At 39.3% G+C, this 20,963-nt stretch overlaps 1 protein-coding gene and 1 long non-coding RNA gene across 5 annotated transcripts in view; one reads left to right on the forward strand and one right to left on the reverse strand.

Moving 5' to 3' along the window:
- Positions 1-20,963, forward strand: part of Nf1 (neurofibromin 1) — a 258,357-nt gene that overhangs the window by 145,147 nt on the left and 92,247 nt on the right. For all 4 annotated transcript variants that reach the window (XM_031355033.1, XM_031355032.1, XM_031355034.1 and 1 more), the window contains 5 exons: positions 1,706-1,864; positions 2,867-2,964; positions 4,584-4,730; positions 6,310-6,456; positions 10,449-10,559. In XM_031355033.1, the coding sequence (XP_031210893.1) occupies positions 1,706-1,864; positions 2,867-2,964; positions 4,584-4,730; positions 6,310-6,456; positions 10,449-10,559 (662 nt within the window). The remainder of the gene's footprint in view (positions 1-1,705; positions 1,865-2,866; positions 2,965-4,583; positions 4,731-6,309; positions 6,457-10,448; positions 10,560-20,963) is intronic.
- LOC116079199 lies at positions 1,528-4,103 on the reverse strand. The gene is made up of 3 exons (XR_004113802.1): positions 4,018-4,103; positions 2,843-2,893; positions 1,528-1,829 (listed from the first exon to the last, which is right to left on the reverse strand). It is a non-coding gene; the product is annotated as an uncharacterized LOC116079199 (long non-coding RNA).

Below are 20,963 nucleotides of genomic sequence, written 5' to 3' on the forward strand. Positions count from 1 at the left end.
CTCACTCTGTAGACCAGGCTAGCCTCGAATTCAGAAATCTGCCTGCCTCTGCCCCCCAAGTGCTGGGATTAAAGGCGTGTGCCACCACTGCCTGGCTCTGAAATCTTTTTCTAATTTTTTTTGTCAGAAATGATAGAAAATTAGATTTTAGGCCATGGGTAAGGATACATTTATGATACAGACCTTAAAGCTGGAGAGATGACACAGTGGTTAAGAGCACTGGCTGCTGTCCCAGAGGACCAGGTTCAATTCCCAGCACCCACATGGCAGCTCACAACCATCTGTGATAGTAGTTCCAGGAGATCTGACCTGGGCCCTGAGGGTGTCAGGCTTGTAAGTGGTGTACAGACTTACATTCAGGCAAATGCCCATACACATTAAAAAAAAAGATAAATATAGATCCCACAAAACACAAAATGGGTCCGAATAAAGTGAAGTAGTCAAGAGTTAATCTGGAGTCAAGTCTGTGAATTAAAGACGAGCATTGACACCCAGTAAAGAAAGTAAAGTGATAAGTACTTCTGCACATAAATCCTGTTTTCTCGTTTCTCCACTCAAGAGCCTTTGAGATGTAGAGTGTCCTTGTGCTCCCAGGATTGTGAGGGTAGGGCTCCACTATCATAGTGAGCCACAGCAAACTAGAATAGCTTTTGAGTATTGCATGTGTTCTTTTAAAAAAGGAATATGTGTATGATATAGAAAAAATTAAATTCTAGGATAATTCAGTTTCCAAGTGTTAGCTTAAAATGGGAAGTATTAGGAAGAAGTGGAAGGCCAACCAGTTCTATGACATTGTCCCCTGTCTAGTGTGCCTGTCCTGCCAGTTCTGATATTGCCCGCTGTCTGGTGTGCCTGTTCCTTTGCATCCTATGCAGAACATTTTTGTTATAGAGAGGATAGGTCCATTTACGTTGGCTTCCTGTTACTTCTCAGGGATGCAGCTATTTCCTGGGCTCTGAAAGAATTTTTTTGTTTGTTTTTGTTTTTAATTTATTTTATTACTTATTTGGCAGAAGAATAAATTGAGGTAGATGGAGCATGGGGCTACTGTCTTCTGGTGGGATCCTTCTTTCTTTTAGGTCCCCAAGCGTTCCTGTTTCTCCTGTGATTTAAATAATAGGTAGGTAGGTCCTTACATTAGGAAGCATGCTTATGAAGAAATGTGGCTGGCAGAAACATGGCGTGTAAGTAAGTTTTTTCCCTCAGTAGAAGTCTAAGCAGAGATGTGTATGGTGAGTTATACTGAAGTGTCAGTTTTAACGGGTGTGCCAAGTGTTAGGCATTCCTGTTAGGGATAGAGTATGTAGGAGGTGTGCTGATAGACACTCAGCTTTCAGGGCCTTATAAAAGTCAACTGTACTTTTTTATGTCTGTTGATCTTAGAAAAATATGTTAACTTTTGTGTGAAATTAAGTCTACTTTTGTTGCCCATAATGATTATGAAGTAAAATCTTTTTTCAGGTTTCTTCTATGAGGAGATTTTTCTTCTCTTTTAATTGTGTCTTTTAAAAAAAAAATCACACCTGATCACAGTTAAGGGTAAATCTTATTTTCTGGTGTTTTGAGACACGGAAAAAAGTTAAAAACAGATCATTCAAAAGATTGATTATTGGAATTTTGTGCAGACTTTGCCCTTGAAGCCTTTGTTTCCACTTCTTTATTTCAACACAAACTGTCTGCTCAGCTTTCAACTCCTCCTCCTCAGGTGGTTAGCCAGCGCTTCCCTCAGAACAGCATCGGTGCCGTAGGAAGTGCCATGTTTCTCAGATTCATCAATCCTGCCATTGTCTCGCCGTATGAAGCAGGGATTTTAGATAAAAAGCCACCACCTAGAATCGAAAGGGGCTTGAAGTTAATGTCCAAGGTAAATTATTTTGATACTCTTACAATGTTTAATTTTCCTTCCAGCTAACTTTTCAGTGTTTCATATTCAAAGTACTTTGTTTTCATTTTGCTTCAGTTATGTGCCTTTTGTTTTGTTTTTGTTTTTTGTTTTTTCAAGACTGTTTCTCTGTATAGCCGTGACTGTCCTGGAACTCACTCTGTAGACCAGACTGGCCTTAAACTCAGAAATCCGCCTATCTCTGGTACCTTTTGTTTTAATTTGTTTGTATTGCAGAGGAATTTTATACACACACACACACACACACACACACACACACACACACACACACACACGGTGGGCACTGTGAGGGGGAGGTATACTAGCAAATAAGTATCTGTCTTTCAGTGAGGGTTTTCTGTGTAACTGCTCTGAAAATTTTGAGTTTTAAATAAAGATACAGATAATAGGGGTTCTTTAGTCTTCATTATTCTTATTAACATTTGAGACTGCAAACATGAGCTGTGTGTAAACGTGCTTGCCATGCAAGCATGAGGACTGGGGCTCAGACCCACTAGCACCCAGGTAAACGTCAGGGTGCGTGGCGTTCAGCCTGGAATCCCAGCGCTCTGGAGGCAGAGACAAGATCCCTGGAGCAAGGTGCCTAGCTAGACTGAGTCCATATACTCCTGTCATGTGAGATATACTGTAATATAAAAGTTGGGCAATGGTGGAGGGAAATAGTGTCAAACTCTGGCCTCCATATGCTTGCACACATGTACCAACTCACACTTGCAAATGTGTGCATATATGCACATAGCACACAATACATATGCAGTAGATACTTTAATATGTATGTATAGCATGTATAATATTTCTACTTGAATTAAAACAATATTTATGATAATTTTTATAATTAGGAATAGTTGATTTGAACTGCCAGTAGAAATTTTAATGGAAACTTTATATTTTAATGACTGTATTAATGTATAGGTTTCACATAGCACATAATCTGATTACCTGTACTCCTGTTTGACTGTCTAGGTACTTCAGAGCATTGCCAATCATGTCCTGTTCACAAAAGAAGAGCATATGAGGCCTTTTAATGATTTTGTGAAAAGCAATTTTGACTTGGCACGAAGGTAAGCAGCCTGAGTCTTTAGTGGCCACCATGTCTCCATTTTACTACAGTCCATGTACCTGGCCTACATTAAATTTCTGTATGTGATCACCCCTCCAACTCTTTCTAGATTAAGACCACATTTTTGTTTTGTTTCATTTCAAGAGACATTGTGAAAAGTCTTTACACTCACGGTAGTTTTCTTATTTGGAAACTGTAAAGAGCTGTTGGCATTTTCTAATTTAGGCAGTGCTACAGAATGCATTCAAGAAGATTCTTTGTATTAAAGTCTAAAACCATGTGATAAGATAATATAGTAGGCTGATTTCGCATTAATAACACTTTTGTCCCTTTTGTTTAGAAGTGTGTCTGAATTTAAAACACCACTCTGTACACCAAAAAGTATAAAAGTACAAAGATTTTGAGTGTGAAGAAACATAGTTACAGAGTCTTTAAGACTGGATTTTCATAAATGATTCTTCACTTTAATTCTCTGAATTTACTTGTAACCTTGGGGTAGTACTGTCTTTGCCAGGGTTTCAATTAAAAAAACAAAACAAAACAAAACAAAAAAAAACAGTTGAGGTGATTCCTGAGAAAGTGCTTTGTGGAGGTGCTAATCTTCAGAAGTCACTTGCCAGCAGGAGAAACTGAAGGGACTGGGATCTGCACAGGACACCCCAAGACCAAGTGAGCACAAAGGACAAAGTCAGCACAAAGGAGATTTCTTTCTCACAGAGGGACAGAGGTCAAGGAATAAGAGAAAAAGACAGGAGGTAGAGGATCAGGTAGAAGGGAACAAGGGAAAGGGAGAAGGGATATTTTCCCTGGGGGACAGGGGTTGGGGGGTCTGGGATGATGACAGAGGACTGCCTTTGGATAGAGAGGAAACAGACGTAGCCCCTAGGCAAATGACAGTTTATAAAGGTAAAAACAGGACACCAAGTGTTAGGATGAGGTGTTCAATTTTAGTGGCCAAAGCAGGCCTTTTGATTGCTGGACTTCCAATACATAAATAGTAGTCAGCCTCAAGAGGAGAAAGTGGCCAAATAAGGGAATAGACCTTAGTGGCTACCTTTAGGAATGTAATCTAACAGTATTTAGCTAAGTAGAGGGAATGGGGGAGAAGGGCAAGGTCTGCCAGAGCCAAGTTTGCCAGGCTTGAGCTGGCAGAATCCCTTCAGACCTTCAGAAGCCTATCTGATGTCACTGATGTCATGCAGCCTTCTGCAGCTGCCCTTCCATTGTGTTGTCATTAGGGCACGTCCTGGCCTTTGTTGTCTTTGTGTAGAAAATAGCTTCTTCTGTGACTACTCATGGATGGCTAAGACTACCAAAGTTCTACTCCTGGCTCTGACAGAGACAAATGGTGTAACTTTAAGAGAGGTCTTTACCTAGGCCTCCATGTCTTTATCTGTAAGATGCTAGCTTATTCTCCAGATCTTATCCATCTAAAATTACTGTTCTGATGTTGAAGTGGAAACTAATATCAGAAGTGGAAAGACAACTTGTGCTTCTTGTTTACCCCAAGGGCATAAGCCCTCCACATGTGCAATCACAGCTACTGTATTAATAGACTCTATAAATTTGAGACATAAGTATACCTGGGGTTAAAAATTCTGTGGCTTTGTATTTTTGCAGGTTTTTCCTAGATATAGCATCAGATTGTCCTACAAGTGACGCAGTAAACCATAGTCTTTCCTTTATCAGTGATGGCAATGTGCTTGCTTTACATCGGCTGCTTTGGAACAATCAGGAGAAAATTGGACAGTATCTTTCCAGCAATAGGTATATTCTCCCAGTCTTGGGGAAATTAAACACTTAGTTTAAGTTGAATTAATAAAATTATTGATCCTAAATATTGATTTTCTACTTTGTATCTTTTTGCAGTAAGATTTATGATTTGGAAAGAGAAGTGCAGACTTACATGCATGTGGTAAAAATTAACTCATGTTATATGGTCATTAGCACCAGCTGTCGCACTTGTGATACTATTTATTAAGTGTATGCAAATAAAGCTGCATATAGAAAGTACCCAGGAATAGTGCCATGCTGTTTAATCCCACTGCGTGGAAAGCAGAGGCAGTGAATTTGAGGCCAGCCTGGTTTACATGAGTTCCAGGCCTGCCAGGGCTTCATGGTGAGACGTTGTCTGATAGATAAGGCAAAAGGGAGAGTGAGAATAGATCCAATAACTCAAATTATTTGGAAATTATTTCACTAGCTTTTTAGTAAAAGCTCTAGTGACATAAATTACTTGCTTTCCTTTCTCAGAATTATTTCCTTTCCTCAGAGTTATAGAATTGTAAAGGGCTCCAATTTCTGTGTCTGAGGAGAACCCTTGGGTGCCATACCACTGTGGCTAAACAACTAGGTGGTGGGAGTTTAAAAGTAAACTTCTTGGTTTTTTTGTTTGTTTTTTCAAGACAGGGTTTCTCTGTATAGCCCTGGCTGTCCTGGAACTCACTCTGTAGACCAGGCTGGCTTCGAACTCAGAAATCCACCTGCCTCTGCCTCCCAAGTGCTGGGATTAAAGGCATGCACCACCACCGCCCAGCCAAAAGTAAACTTCTTAATCTTTATGAACTGTTGGTGGATTGACATAGGCATAGCCATGGCTGACATGTGCCCTAAAGCAGGAGAAGGCAAGTACTTTATCCTTGCAACACTCAAGTAGCCTGGAGCTTTGCTTAGCTTTGTTTTGTTTTTGTTTTGAGACAAGGTTTCTTAGCCTTGGATGCCCTGTAGGCCAGGCTGGCCTCAAGCTCACAAAGATCTACCTGCTGCTGCTTCCCAAGTGCTGGGATTAAAGGAGTGCACCATCACTGCCTGGCTATAACCTGGAACTTTTAAAACTGAACAATCTCTTCTTTTTTTCATTATTTGGATACATATGACAGTTTGTTGGATTTTTAAATGTGCTACTTTAAAAGTGATAAGTATTTCAAACATGAAAATATAGACAGTGATTTGACAGTTTCATTTCTGCCAACTAACTTGAACATCCTGTAATTTTGATATAACCATAGGTCTTTATAACATTTATTTGTTGAGAGGGAGGGGAAGAAAGAAGGGAACGGGGTAGAACATACACTGTTTTTGCAAGATAGATTCTTTTTACCATAAGAAAAAGTGGATGAGAATGTTACAAGTATAAATTCTATTAAAAAATTTTAACTTAAAACAATAGATTTTACAAGTGGAAATAATTGTGTTTCTAGGATCTGAGATCTTTCAATGCTGCAGTCTTACAAATCAGGCAGGAGCATGTAGTTAAAAGAAAAGCAAGCAGTGAGAGTCTAAAGGAAGGTCAGACTACTCACTTAACATGACGTGCCATTTCCTAAGCACTTCCTGTTGTTGCCAGGGATCATAAAGCTGTTGGAAGACGACCTTTTGATAAGATGGCCACACTTCTTGCATATCTGGGTCCTCCGGAGCACAAGCCTGTGGCAGACACACACTGGTCCAGCCTTAACCTTACCAGTTCAAAGTTTGAGGAATTCATGACCAGGTAAAACACAACTTTGAAAGGATGACTATGTCTTGGGGGTATAAAACAAAGGATGAATATGTTTTGGGGGGTCACCAAACCATTTATTGAATGTGCTTATGCTGTATTAATATAACATGTTTTGTTTTGCTTTGGTATATTGATTTTCTTATAAAAAGAATGATGTCTTAGAAAAAGCTTAGCTTTTTATGTGTGTGTGTGCACGCACGTGTGCACACATTCCGTTGCCCATGTGAAGTCAGAGAACAACCTATACGAGTCAGTTCTCTCCTCTCACCATGTGGGTCCCGGGGACCAAGCACAGGTTGTCAGTTCAGTGGTGAGTACTTTTAGTTGCTGAGCCATCTTGCAAGGTCTCTTTGGCGTAGTCTTCATTTAATACTTTAAAGAACATATACAACATTATTTTCATATTGTAGTTATAGAAAATAACACTAAACAGACATAACTTATTTACCTGAATTCACACCTGTTTTATGGTTCTTTTGGGTTTAAGTCCTAAATTCTTAATACCATACTAATATCTTTTTGAACCGTTCAAAAAGTTCATGGTTTTAATTTTTTTAGATTAAGGCCCAGAAAATATAGTACACTTAAATACTACTACAACAAACATGTCTCTGAGCATTTATTTTACATCTCATTTAGAGGACTCTAATCTGTCAACTAAAAGATTCTCAGTATTAGACACACACTTGATGTTTGCTAAATATATTTTTATATATTTCACAAACAGTCCATTGTGGGTGTGAGTTGGTTGTTTTAGTCATAGGCTGTGCCAACGACAGAAGGAAAGCATTCTCATCTGACATTCAGAAGTTAACTTATAAAAGTTAAGTTAGACAATAAGACACTGCTTTGGGGAGAGGGGGGAAAAGGGAGAAGGAAGATAGAGTGAGAAGATCCCATTCAGAATATGTCTAATAAATATTATAGAAGGCACATTTAGTGAGACTAGGAAGAGGTAGAGATATTGGTAGAGTCAATGAATATGAACTTTCCATTTATATCCCATAATTTGTAAATCACTCAAAAGTTCAGATAAACACACCGAGTTTTAGCAGAATATATAAAAATTAAGCTATGTTGTTTCAGAAATTCATTTCAGTACATATGAAAATTAATAATGAAAAAGTAATCAGAATGTAGGATGGATGAGTAATCATCGTGAATAAGGTGTCCATGCTGTGTGTGAAGGTGTGCATGTACAAATCAAAGAAGGAAGGCCTTTTTTGCATGGGGTTGGAGAGGTGGGAGGGGGGAGCGGGGCGGTCTCCCCGCTGTGGATGGGGAACAGCTTAGACAGAGGGTAAGACTTTAGATATTTAGGATTGCTGTATAATAATTAAAGGTTCAAGTCACTCACTCAAGTCAAGTAGCTTTGACCATAGCAGGAAGTCTGTATCCAAAAATCGAGCCTACAATTCATTTCTTGGTGCAGCAGAACTATCAACTCTCAGCTTAGCTACGATGGAGGTAAAATCCTTTGGTGATGTGAGGGTCATTGAAGTACAGCCTTATTACAATGAAACCCAATGTCTAAAAATTGTTCTTATTTTGGGCTTGTACCACAGTAAGAGCCAAGATTTTAAACTCTACTAAATACAAAACAAACAAAAAGACTTTATATATTCATGTTCATTTAAGAAAATACTAGTAGTGATGTATTATTTTTAAGTATACAGTTAATATGTTTGGAGTTATTTAAAATTTATATTGAGCAAAATGTATTTTCACTATTACTGTAGATGAGCATCTACATAAGACTGTTAAATTGACTGTTGTTTTATATCAAACAACTTTTATAATACTTATTTTTATTGTTATAATATTTTATAAATTTTAAGGAATATGACAAAAAAGATATAATAGGTATTGAAGGGGAGGTCTCTGGGAGGAGCGGTGGTACAAAAGGGAAACAAGAATGTGATTCAATTGTATTTAATTAAAATATGTTTTTAAATGTTAAAAAAAAAACTTAGAATTCTGAGGAAAATTAAAAAAAAAAAAATTAAAGGTTTACTTATCTAAGTCTAAGTAACTTTGCTATTGTAGCTGACCTACCCTCTGAGTTCCAATGAGGCCAGAAACTGCAGTTTCTGGCATTCAGCACCTCATGCTAAAACATCAGGAGATTAAGTAAAGATTAATTGCTAGAGCTTTTCTCCTTCTGTCCAGATGCCTCTTGCTTGTCAGACTCAGGGAAGTTTGGAGCAGTAAACTTATATTGAACAAGGAGAAGAGAATCATCCTTGCAGAAGGAAAAACTTTTACATAAGCAAATATACATAAACTCACATAAATTCATATACAGATTCATACATGCACATTTATACATTTCCATTCAAACCAGTTGGGCTCAGCTTCCATACATTCTCATAATTACATACTTAAACACACACATCCATACTTACATATGTGTTTGAAACAAAAGACCAAGCACCAGTGCAGAAAGAGCTCACTCATTCTGGATGAAAAATGAATTCCAACGTTTATCATATAGAGAAAGAAAAAGCTTCTACCCTTTTATTGCTAAATAAATTAAACCCAAGTCTGTAAGAAGAAAGCTTTGTTCTCTTTAGTAAGACTAAGCCTGCCTTGCCTGCTCCTTCTGCTGCATTGTCCTTCTAATCTTGCTCTTTTCTCCTGTTCCGATGTCACAGTAATGCTCTTATTCTCAATGCCTTTTCTCCCAATGCTATGCCTTTACTTCTAAGTTCTTCTTGAGTTCAGCTCTATATAAAAAGTTCTCTTGTGTCCTGACTAAAAAAATTATCCTCAAGTCTGTTCTAAGAAGTTCTGTTCAGATCAGCTAAAAAGTGTTCTGTCTAAAAAGTTCTCAACTCGGGTCTGTCTCTTCTCTTTATCCTTACCACTTATGCATCTTTTTGAATACATTATCACATGGTAAGAAAGTTCATCACAAATTTACACATAAATTCAAATCATAAACTGAAATAGAAGTTTACAACAGAGAATGTTTACATGCATATCCATTAGGAATAATTATCTGGCTAAACATTCGTTACCTGTCATCTCCACAGATTCATAGAGAGTTGAAAACCATAACTTAAGTTTTTAGTGAAGTTTTGCATAGATAAACCCAGGCAACATTTTAATCTTCTGTCCTAGTACCTATAATAAATTGTAGTTCCCTTTTTATGCTTTGGTTAATGGTTTTACAACCCCTTGGAAGGTACTCTGTGTAGTAGAAAGTCTGCTTATTACCAGAAGCAGTTAACTGGTGACATATGGGAGACTGGCCGAGTTCTCATTGCAGTTTTGACTATCAGAATGGATCTAATAGCAGTCCCACTATAAAAGAGCTTAATAAATACTGATAGAACTTTAGGATTTCTTATACTATCATCAGACAGAATTAAGAAGTCATCTGTTTGTCTATATAGCATCACTATAAGACAGTACATCTTCATAAATCTGCAGAGATCTGCTCAAAATGGCTAGTACCTAGTGATTGTCATATATGTAATAATAACAGGAAAAGCATATTAATAGCAGGAATCTTTTCTAAAATGATTTTCTTCTGGGCCATGCCTACGGGAGCAAATAGATCATGGATTATTTTAATCTTTTGAGGCAGACTGTCTCAGGAAGATCGCCTGCTAGTTATTAGCTTGTCCTATGATGGATTCTGATACTTTCTCATCTCTCTAAAATCCGTAAATGAGAGGATTGATGAACTGAACTTGCAGGGAAAAACAAACAAATTAAAAAAAAAAAACTTTTATCTGGAAAAAAAAATGGGTAAAAGGTAACCACCATGCAGCTCCTCTCCCTGTCCAGTGGTGTTAAATAATCCCAAGAGAGTCATCCTGTCTCAGGAATACATCTTGTCATTTTGCCCTTCAGAAAACTGTTTGTTTTTTTTCAGTATTTTGGGGTTTTTTGTTAATTGTTGATTAATCATATTTCTTCTTTAGCTACCCAACAATCTGTGTAAAGGCTCTAAGTGACTCTGCTCTTCATTTTAGACACCAGGTACATGAGAAAGAAGAGTTTAAGGCCTTGAAAACATTAAGCATCTTCTACCAAGCTGGCACTTCCAAGGCTGGGAATCCTATTTTTTATTATGTTGCACGGAGGTAAGAAATGCGTTTTAGTCTCTTTTAATAGAGTTTTTCAAGTAATAGCAATTGAAGAAAGGTGATAGGAGGTTTTTTTTTTTTTACTTTTTGAATTACTAGCCCTTAAAACCATGCCTCTCTAGATAGTCTGTTCATTACTAGGTATCTGTTTGAGAGTACTCACTTCGTATGTCTCTGCTAGCTACATCAGATATTAGGATACTACCACTGCAACAAAAATCAGAACCCCGTACCCCACACACACACTTAAGAAGAAAGAAAACCTAGTGTATTGTATGAGACTTTATCAGAGCAATTTTATCAGAGCTATTTTAAAAAGAATTCTTGGAGCTATAGGAAATGGCTATAAAGATAGATGGGGTGGCCTGGGAAATAGGCTGTGATGTCCTCAGCCATGCCATGAGCTCCTCCTTCTCCATGGCAGTAGCCTGCCTTGTTTCCCCTGCCCTGTGAAAACTAACGTGTGATGGTACTTGGTTAGGCTTTCTTCTTCCCATGAGAATGGCACAACCCACAGTGGCTGAACTTGGACAAGAAGTGATGGTGCACAGTGACCAGTGATGTAGAGATGTTATAAGGGCAGTCCAGCAGCTCTGGGACTTAGTCTTCCCAAACTTAACAGAAATGAAGGAATTATGTTTACTGACTTACGGTCATGAATAGCAAAAACTTGGCAGGATTGAGAAATCATACAAAGCGGGAGAAGGAAGAAGGATGAAAGATGAGAAACATGAAACTTGTTTAATTAGATATTCAGCTGTCTGGAGCACTGGGTAACTGGAAAATAGAAAAGGAACAGAAAAACACATTTACCTTTGTCCTTTTTTAACAACTTTAAGGAATATCTTCTAATTCTAGGCAAATGTGTTAGTAAATTCCTAAATATAGCACTTAAGAGGCCAAGGCACGAGGATTGTGTCTCCACCCTGGGCTATAGACTGAGATCCTATCTCAAAAGACCTCCCCCTAAAAATAGAAGGAACCCCTCCCACCCCCCCATCTCCACAAAACTGTTCTGTTTCAGTTGCTCTTTCTAAGATATTTTAGTTTTCTGTTACATTTAAGCCATATTGGTATTTCAACTTTAACTTTTAGTAGTAACGGGATATTTTGACTTTCTCTGCTATATCTAAGTTGTGAGGTCTGGTGAGGAGGGTGGTAGATGTGTGCCTTACTCCCTGCCCCCTTTGAATTCTTTGTAGTTTAAAGGTAGCAAAATGTTGTAGAACATGCGAAAGTTGGATTTTATCTTCCCCTCTTTGTGATAAGGAACTGTAAGTTTATGGCCTCCTTCTGTGGTGGCCTAGCAGAGGAAAAGCTGATTGGCCTGGCCTTTCAATGGGTTTCATCAGTGAGGTTTCCACAGCTCTAAATTATGCCTACACAACATAGTTTTGAAGTTGCCAGAGATTTCCCGTCTGCAGCTTATTAGGTGTTCTGACCCTTTATTTTTAAGAAGGAAGAAAATATGCTTGTTAAACTTCTGTGTCTCTTCCTAAGTGATTTTTTTGTAACAAACTGTTTCGTTTTTTCTTTTTCTTTTTCTTTTTCTGGATATGATACCGCCAAATCAAATTTTCAGTACTTAGGAGTTTTAGGTTTTTGCTTTATGTTTGAAATGTGGCCTTACCAAATAGTCTGTCTGGCCTATAACTCAGGATCATTCTGCCTCAGCCTCTGAGGTACTGAGTCTCTGGGGGCTTTTTTTTTTTTAATGTATATGAACATGCTTGTCTATGTGTGCATCCTGCTGCAGGGCTCTTCTGGAGCTGAAGTTATAGGCAGTTGTGAGCTACCATGTGGGTATTTGGAATTGAACCTGGATTCTTTGGACACACAGCTAGTTCTCTCAACTGCAGAGCTCTCTCTCCAGCTCTTGAGTACTGGTCTTAAAGCCATGTGTCACCATGTCTGGTGCCTTTCATTTCTGAGAGCTAGTAGAGCTCCTAGGCCTCACTTTCACTGGATATGACGCCTACCTGCAGGACAGAGGGGCACAGTGGGAAGAGCAGAGAGTGGCCCTGCTTCTCATTGTGAGAATAAGTGAAGGCCCTAGCTGGCGGTGGTGGCGCACGCCTTTAATCCCAGCACTTGGGAGGCAGAGGCAGGCGGATTTCAGAGTTCAAGGCCAGCATGGTCCACAAAGTGAGTTCTAGGACAGCCAGGGCTATACAGAGAAACCCTGTCTCGAAAAACCAAAACCAAAACCAAAAAAAGGAAAACAATAAGTGAAGGCCTTATTTTTACAGTCTTCTGTGACAAGTGGCTCTGGAGTCTGGCTTCTTTGCTGTCTACAGAAATTTGAAGTTTAAATGTCTTTTTGGCCTCATCTTCACATCATAGATTCTTTGCCTGTCATCTTAAGTATCTTCCTTTCTTTCCTACTGTCCTCTTTGGGAGATACCTGTGAGATCGACAGATCAACTGAGGTATTTTAGGGTAGCCTTTGGTTATCACCAAGTCTCTTTTATTTTATCAAAAAAGTGGGCCTAAATAAAAGCATGAGTCAAGAGCCATGCCAGGAGGAAACATAACTAAGCCATCGTGTTTAACTCCATTACATGGTTCTCTGATTTGTGTGTCATTTCAGCTTTACCTCAGCCAGTGATCCCTTCATTACCTCAATATAGCATACCTGAAGTTCTTGATATGTGGTTCAGGCAATAAATATTAGACTGCCTTAAGCCACATGCATTTACTAGGCCCAGTAGCCATGTACTTCAAAATGTAACTATTCAGTGTTCATCAGTGACTGTCCTTACATACAGGTTTTAATTCTTTTAAATTGGATCTTCATGATCTAATATTACCACCTTTTACTTTTGAAATGTCTTACATTAAGTTTTATTCATTTTTATTATTTTTTTATTTTATGTATATGTGTGAGCACCCACACACATATCCATGTATATGGATACCCCTCTTTCTCCCCCCCAACCGCCTTGTGTGTGCCGTATGACCCTGAAGCACCGGAAGAGCTGTAGCTGCACACACATACACACTCCCCCTTGTGGGTGCCTTATGACCCTGAAGGACAGGAAGGGCTATAGCTGCCAGTGGTTTGTCGTCTTCCAGCCTTAGAAACCCTTGTCACTTCAGTAGCAGCTCAGGCTTTACTGGCTTGTCTTGAGTTACTTGTCAGTTTCTTAGACTGTCACTTTAGCAAGGAACATGGATTGTTTGATTCTTCAGGCCTGGGTCATGAGCTTATGCTTAGAGCTCAGCAGTAAAGCCAGGTGTGCATGGATGGCAATAGTATATTTCTGTCATTTGCCCTGCACATGTGTGCGTGCGTGCGTGCGTGCGTGCGTGCGTGCGTGCGTGCGTGCGTGTGTGTGTGTGTGTGTGTGTGTGTGTGTGTGTGTAAGTGTACTTACTTAAAATTTTAAAACCTAAGCATTTCAGTCGAGAGTTTCCTCTTTGGGATACTGTGGTTATTCACAACTGTTTGAGGGAGGGCATTAATACAGATTATAACTCATTTAATCTCCACATCAGACAAATGGCATATTGTATGTTGTATGATTTTTTTATTTTATCCTCATAATAACCTTCTACAATCTTTGACATATTGACAGAAACTCAATCCTGGTTATCAGAAAAATCTAAATAACAGCATTTTCTAAGCCCCCTGAGCTTCCATGTCAGAATCCTAGGGACAAGGTTTCTTTTTTTATTTTTTCTTCATTAATTTATCTATTTATTTACTTTATATCTGGATCACAGCCCCCTCCTTCCTCTCCTTCTAGTCTCACCCTCACAAATACCTCCCCCCATTACCCTTCCTCTTCTGTGAGGAGAAGGGGAGCCTCCCTTGGGTACTAACCCACCTGGGACATCAAGTGGCAGCAGGACTAAGAACACCCTCTCCCACTGAGGCCTGGCCAGGCAGTCCAGGTAGGGAAGGAGATCCAGTGGCAGGCAACAAAGTCAGAGACAGTCCATGCTCTAATTGTTAGGGACCCGCATGAAGACCAAGCTGCACGTCTGCTACAAATGTGTAGGGGGTCTAGTTCCAGCCCCTGCATGCTCTTTTCAGCCTTCCATGGGCCCAGGTTGACTCTGTATATCTTCTTGGGATGTTCTTGACCCCTCTGGCTTACTCAATCCTATCCCCCACTCTTTCACAAGGCTCCCCCAACTCCTCCTGATGTTTGGCAGTAGGTCTCTGTATCTGCTTTCATCCACTGCTAGATGAAGCCTCTCAGGAGACAGTTATGCTAGACTCCTTTCTGCAAGCATAGCAGAGTATCATTAATAGTATCAGGGGTTGGCTCTCTCCCATGGGATGGATCTCAAATTGGGCCTTTCATTAGTTTGCTGTTCCCTCAATCTCTGCTTCATCTTTATCCCTGTGCATCTTGTAGGCAGGACAAATTTTGGGTGGAAGGTTTGTGGGTATGTTGATATCTCCCTCCATTGGAAATCCTACTGGCTACAGGAGGTAGCCAATTCAGTCTCCATATCCCCAGCTGCTAGGAGTCTCAGCTAGGGTTGCCCCCATAGACTTTGGTAGCCTCCCCCAATCCCTGGTCTCTGGCTAGTCCCAGAGATGCCCCTGACTGATTTCTGTCTTCTCTCCCAGACCTCTCCTGCCCCACCCTGATCCCCATCCCTGTTCCCTGCCTTACTCCATCTCCTGTCCACTTCACTCCCTCTATCCACCTCCAATGTCTATTTCATTTCCCCTTCAGAGTGAGATTCATGCATCCTTAGGGACAAGGCTTAGTTTGTATATTTAGACTGGCACTCTCAAATGACCCATCTAATGTCAGTTCACTTGGGTTCTACTGTGTCATTTTACTCTTGATAGCTCAGCTAGTTAGACTCATCACTGAGTTCCAAACTAATCTTAAGTCCTAACTCACTGTGTCAATAACTGCAAGAATTATTACTGTTAGCATACTGAGTTTGTTAAGTTAAACCCATCCTTGTATATAAACATAAAAATCTAGCCAACATTCCTTTAATCTCAGTACTCAGTCCTAGGTAGAAGCTGGTGAGTCTCTATGAGTTTGAGGCCAGCCTTGTCTACATAGTTAGTTCCAGGACAGCCAGGGCTATGTACAGAGACTCTGACTAAGGAAAGGAAAGAGAAGGAGGTAGGAAATGGAAAGAAGGAAAAGGGTGGCAGAAGAAGGAAGCAGGGAGAAGGAGAAAAGGAGAGGAAAAAAAAAGCTCAGCTAACAGTCAAGAGACATTTTCCTAGATAAAATGAGTTCTTAGTTCTAAGCATCTGATTTGCAATCTTTTGAAACCCAAGTCACTTAGTGTGCTTGTAAACCCAATATTTACTCCAAATCCATTCCTATCTTTTTTCTTTTTTTAAGATTTATTTATTATATGTAAGTACACTGTAGCTATCTTCAGACATGCCAGAAGAGGGCATCAGATCTCATTACAGATGGTTATGAGCCACCATGTGGTTGCTGGGATTTGAACTCAGGACCTCTGTAAGAGCAGTCAGTGCTCTTAACTGCTGAGCCATCTCTCTAACCCCAATCCATTCCTATCATTGGATCAACTGTATTCTGCTTTAAAATTGTACTGGGATGATCTACTGCTATCACACTTTCATGGAAATAGTGTCCTGCAAATGGGTATGTTTGTAAAAGATTGTTTATGCCCTATTAGTGCTATTCAGTCTATTTAATTAAAAATAATAAAATACAAAACAGCTTCAGCTTCCCCCATAGCCCTCTTTCTTTCAGCTTCTCCTGTCCCTTGCTTAAATGCCTCCTCCATAATGTCTTCTCTTCTCTTTAATACAAACATTTGAGTTTGGTTCTGTTTTGCAAACACAAATATGATATTTTGCTTATTTTGGCATTTAATAGAGCACTGTACATTTATAGGAAGGAAACGATTATATTAATATAACATTTAAATTACATAGTTAAAACTTGCCGGGGTTGGGGATTTAGCTCAGTGGTAGATCTCTTGACTAGTAAGTGCAAGGCCTTGAATTCAGTCCTCAACTCTGGAGGGGAAAAAAAAAGACAAAACTTGCTAAAACCCAAACCATACTAGAATAATGATAATTTCTTCCACAGTAAATTAAAATAAATTTTATTTTCTTAGTGTGCTTGTCATTTAGTAAATAATATGAGGGCTGAAGTGAGCAGGCATTCTGGGTTATTTCTGCCTAAGTATGTACAAAAGAGTAAAAATACTGCACAGAAAAAGAGAGTGAGTGTTGAAGATTGGTCTGAGTGGTGTGCTGCAGCCTGCTGCAGGCTCTGCAGTCATATTTATGCAGGGACTTGAGGACATGTTTCCTTGCCAGGTGCTCTTGGAGATTAGCTCTGAAGGCATTGTCCCAGGATTGAGGCTACTTCCAAGCTGTGTTGTACTCGTAGGACTTGGTCTTGATGTGGCCTGTGGGCTCATGGTAGAAGATGAGAGCATCCCAGGACTTGAGTTTTCTGTAGAATTTGAGGTGGTAGTTGTTGTTGTTGCTGTTGTTATTGTTGTTGTTGGTGGTGGTGGTGTTGCTACTGCTGTTGTTGAAATTGTTCCCATAATATGAGCATACATGAGGAGCAGGCTGACGGTGAAGGAATGCTTGATCATCATTTTCCTTTGCTTTAAAATGATCATAAAATTTAATACTCAATTCACAAACACATAGACAATCACATATCTTTAGTTGTGTCTATTTAGTAATTCACATAATATAAACGGGTTTTTAAATTATTTGTTAATGAACAGGTAACAAGATTCTTTTCTGTACATCTCCTGATAGAAGACCTGTTTTCTATCTAGGTCACTAACTTCAGGAATAAGCGTTCTGAATACTAGAATGAGCTTGATTTTGTTTTCATTTCGCAAATGAGTTAAACATGAGGCATTTGAACCAGTAAGAATGGGGTCAGTGTGAGGAGCAGGATAGCAGCAAAGACCAACTGGCCGACTGGGTGGGAGAGGAGAGTAGCAGGACGAGGAGGAGGAGGAAGAGGCCAGTCGGTAACACTCCCTCTTGGCATGTCTATGGCTTCTCGCTTAACAGTTTAAGGGTTAGCCCTACAAATTAGGATATTACTTTTAAATCTTTACAACCAAAATAGAAGAAAAAAAAACCCAAGCATAAGTCAAATGATTTCTTCAGTGCTAAGGTTTCCTTCATTTTAACCTTCTTTGGGGGTAGAAGAGAGCAAACAGCTAGCTGCTAGAGAATTCCATAGCTTTTTTAAAAGAAAATCTAGGGCTGGAGAGATGGCTCAGTGGTTAAGAGCACTGGCTGCTTGCTCTTCCAGAGGTCCTGAGTTCAACTCCCAGCAACCAAATGGTGACTCACAACCATCCATAATGAGATCCAGTGCGTCTTCTGGTGTGTCTGAAGATAGCAACAGTGTACTCATATAAATAAAATAAATAAATCTTTAAAAAAAAAATAGAAAGAAAAGATCTGACACCTTTTGGCCTCAGCAGACACCAGACATGCATACAGTAAACAGATGAACACACACAGAATTAAAAAAAAGAAGAGGAAAATCTAGAACTGATTAAAAATGAGTCTGCCATTTTACAACTGAGTCTACATACACAAGGGGCACAGCATGTCTGGAGATACCTATCTTAAAGTAAGCAGACCCAGAGCCTGAGTCTGATCCTAGTCCAGGTTCTTTAGCTGGTAAGGATGGTCACACAGAGTAGGCTCCTATACCAAAGGGCTAGCACTGTCGCTAGAATTAGGCTACTTTTCTTTTAGCCTATATTCAAATGTAATAAGTAGCTTGCTACATCTGTGATAAGCAGACACCTGCTTCCTATGATTAAATATTATATTTTTTATTTAAATCTTAAACTTAAATTTTAGGAATATGTACTATATTAGAACTTCTATTTCATTCTAATACATAGTTAAACATTTTCAAGTTAACTACTACCTTTTGACTTGGCGAACTGTTTTTGAAGATTATGAATTGAGCCTTTGTCTGGTGTCCTGGAGAATGTTCCTGAAAGGGAGTCTCTTCTCACTCGCCAGGTTCTAAATAATATAGCTGGAAGTCAGTCACGTGCTTGGAGCCTCGCCTCTTTGGAAGTATCCAAATGAGTGTTTCCAAACATCTAGTGTAAACAGGCAGACTTTGACAGAGATTAAGGAGTTGAAATAAAGTCTTTGTAAAGTCTATTTGCTTACTTAAAGGATCCAGTGAATACCTAACTACATTTAAACTTGTATGTACCTGAATGGACTGCTTCTAATGGTTGACTTTAACTAGATGAATATACAATTTTGCTTTGTAACTATCATGATTTCAAACCAAGTAAGGACATTAATGATGATTTTAAAATAATTTAGGTATTTTACATCTTAGGAAATTAAATGTTGGTAAATAAAAGGTAAAAGTGCCCTGTGAGACAAGATGTTAAGCTGTATTCACAGGAACTGTAGAGAAAGAGTTAGAATTTAGAATGGAAGTGGTAGTGTGAGACCGAATTACAGAAGTCTGTTTTAAAACATGTCCTAAGCCACCTCTGACGAGATGAAGTCAGTTCTCCCCAAGGAAACAAGGGCTGTGTTGTGGTAACAACCTCATTTTCATGGCAAGCATTGCGAGTATAGCAGGGATGGACAGTGCTGTTGATACACAAGGAAGTCACTGCATGAGTGGCAGAGGAACAAGCCAGTACATGTCCCTTCCTTACTCTGTGGTGAGGTTTTTTCCCCTCCTTTTGAATGAATAGGCAAATGCTTGCTAACTCTCTAGCCTCACTTCATGGAGGGTAACTGTGATCATACTTAGGAAATAAACAGAACAAGCCTCCTGGCAACCAGAGAAATGCTCTGAGTCAGTGACTACGATGTGCCTGGTGCATGCCGCGCGCACCTTAGTGCTTGCTCACTCTGAGGACTTACTCCAGGGAAGATAGTTGGAACGGTTGTAGTTATGATTACTCCTTGAGCTAACTGTGGCCCAGTCATTAATTACGGTTTTTTTAACCCTGACCTTTTGAATTTATTTTATTTTATTTTTCCTTTGAAACAGAATCTCCCGAGCATCTGGCCTTACATTCACCATCCTCTTCCCTCACTCTTCCGAATGCTGAGATTAAAGTGTGGCCATCATGTCTGGCTATTCAACTTATTGTTAAGCTTATAACAACTCGATCTCACCTTGCTTAATTCAGTATTTTCTCTTTATTTTTCTCATAGTCTTTTTGTTTTGTTTTGTTTTATGAGATAGGGTCTCATGTAGCCCTGTGTCTTCTCATAATTAATTTCATTTATAATTTAGCCAAATGGCTAGCCAAATAGCTTAGGTTTCTCATTATCTTATCTTTTTTTTATTATTAATCTTAATGATCCTAAACAAACAAAAATTATTCACCTTTATCCAGCCTTGAAAGACTTCATATTGTCATTGTGTCTGAAGTTTTTTCCTTCCTTGCTCAGAATTCCTACTGTGGAGGCCTAGCTCTGATGTCAGTACAGCTTTTGTATGTATGAACCTTCCCTAATTCTATAGTGAAAAATTAGTCATTTTAGGAAATTGCAGCTATCAGAGTCTGGGTTTTTTCTTCCCCTTTCTTTCCACACCTCTTATTCTTTGTACTTTTTCTACCTTCTAGCATAGTAAGTAGTCATTAAGACTAGGAGACAGTAAAGACTGGGATTTATTGAAAACCTGTCAGTTTCTTTCTGTCTCTCCAATGATGTCATTAGTAATGTCTGAATTAGCAACTATTGGTCATTTGACTTATTTCCTCTGTGTCATAAACATAAATTCACAAGTCATAGGCCTAAATTTAAGAGCCCACTTCTACTTTCTGGCTCCGGTTTGGTAGGTCATATGTACATTCATCTCTGACAACCTAAAGTTGAACCAATAGAAGTTTGGCACTAAAATTATTTGGAACACTTCACCTGGGTTGGTATGAAGCTTGGACTTGGTTTATATGTGCTGATAGTGTTACAGGAACATCGGTGAGTCCGTGTGCAGCTTCACCAGAGCCCTTCTCCAGCTCAGTGATGAATCTCAGAGTTGCATGCCTGGAGTCTTCTCCCTCCAGCAACTACTTACCCCTAGAATGCCTAAAATGTCCCTAGAATGGGGGAAGGGGGAGGACATGGAGTATGGCTCCTGAGCATGCATTCCTTCTGTCCACATGAGAATACTAATGGATCCATTTTCATGAGGGTTATCACGGCTGCTCTGATGAAGTTGAGAACAGTCACGCCCAGCCCAGAGAAAACAGTATGTACATCACTTTCTGGCCTGGTGTTGGGGCTTTGAACCAGTTCTCCAAAGTTTGATGGAGGGCTCCTTCAAAACCCTAGAAGACAGTAGAACTAGATGACTCAGTAGAGGTGAGAAATAAACTTTTGTTGTCATAGCTGGGAATATTGAGGGCTTTTTATAATAGAAACCCATCTGTGCTATTTGCCAAATCCCA

The sequence above is a fragment of the Mastomys coucha genome, unplaced genomic scaffold, assembly GCF_008632895.1.
Source record: "Mastomys coucha isolate ucsf_1 unplaced genomic scaffold, UCSF_Mcou_1 pScaffold5, whole genome shotgun sequence".
NCBI lineage: Eukaryota > Metazoa > Chordata > Mammalia > Rodentia > Muridae > Mastomys > Mastomys coucha.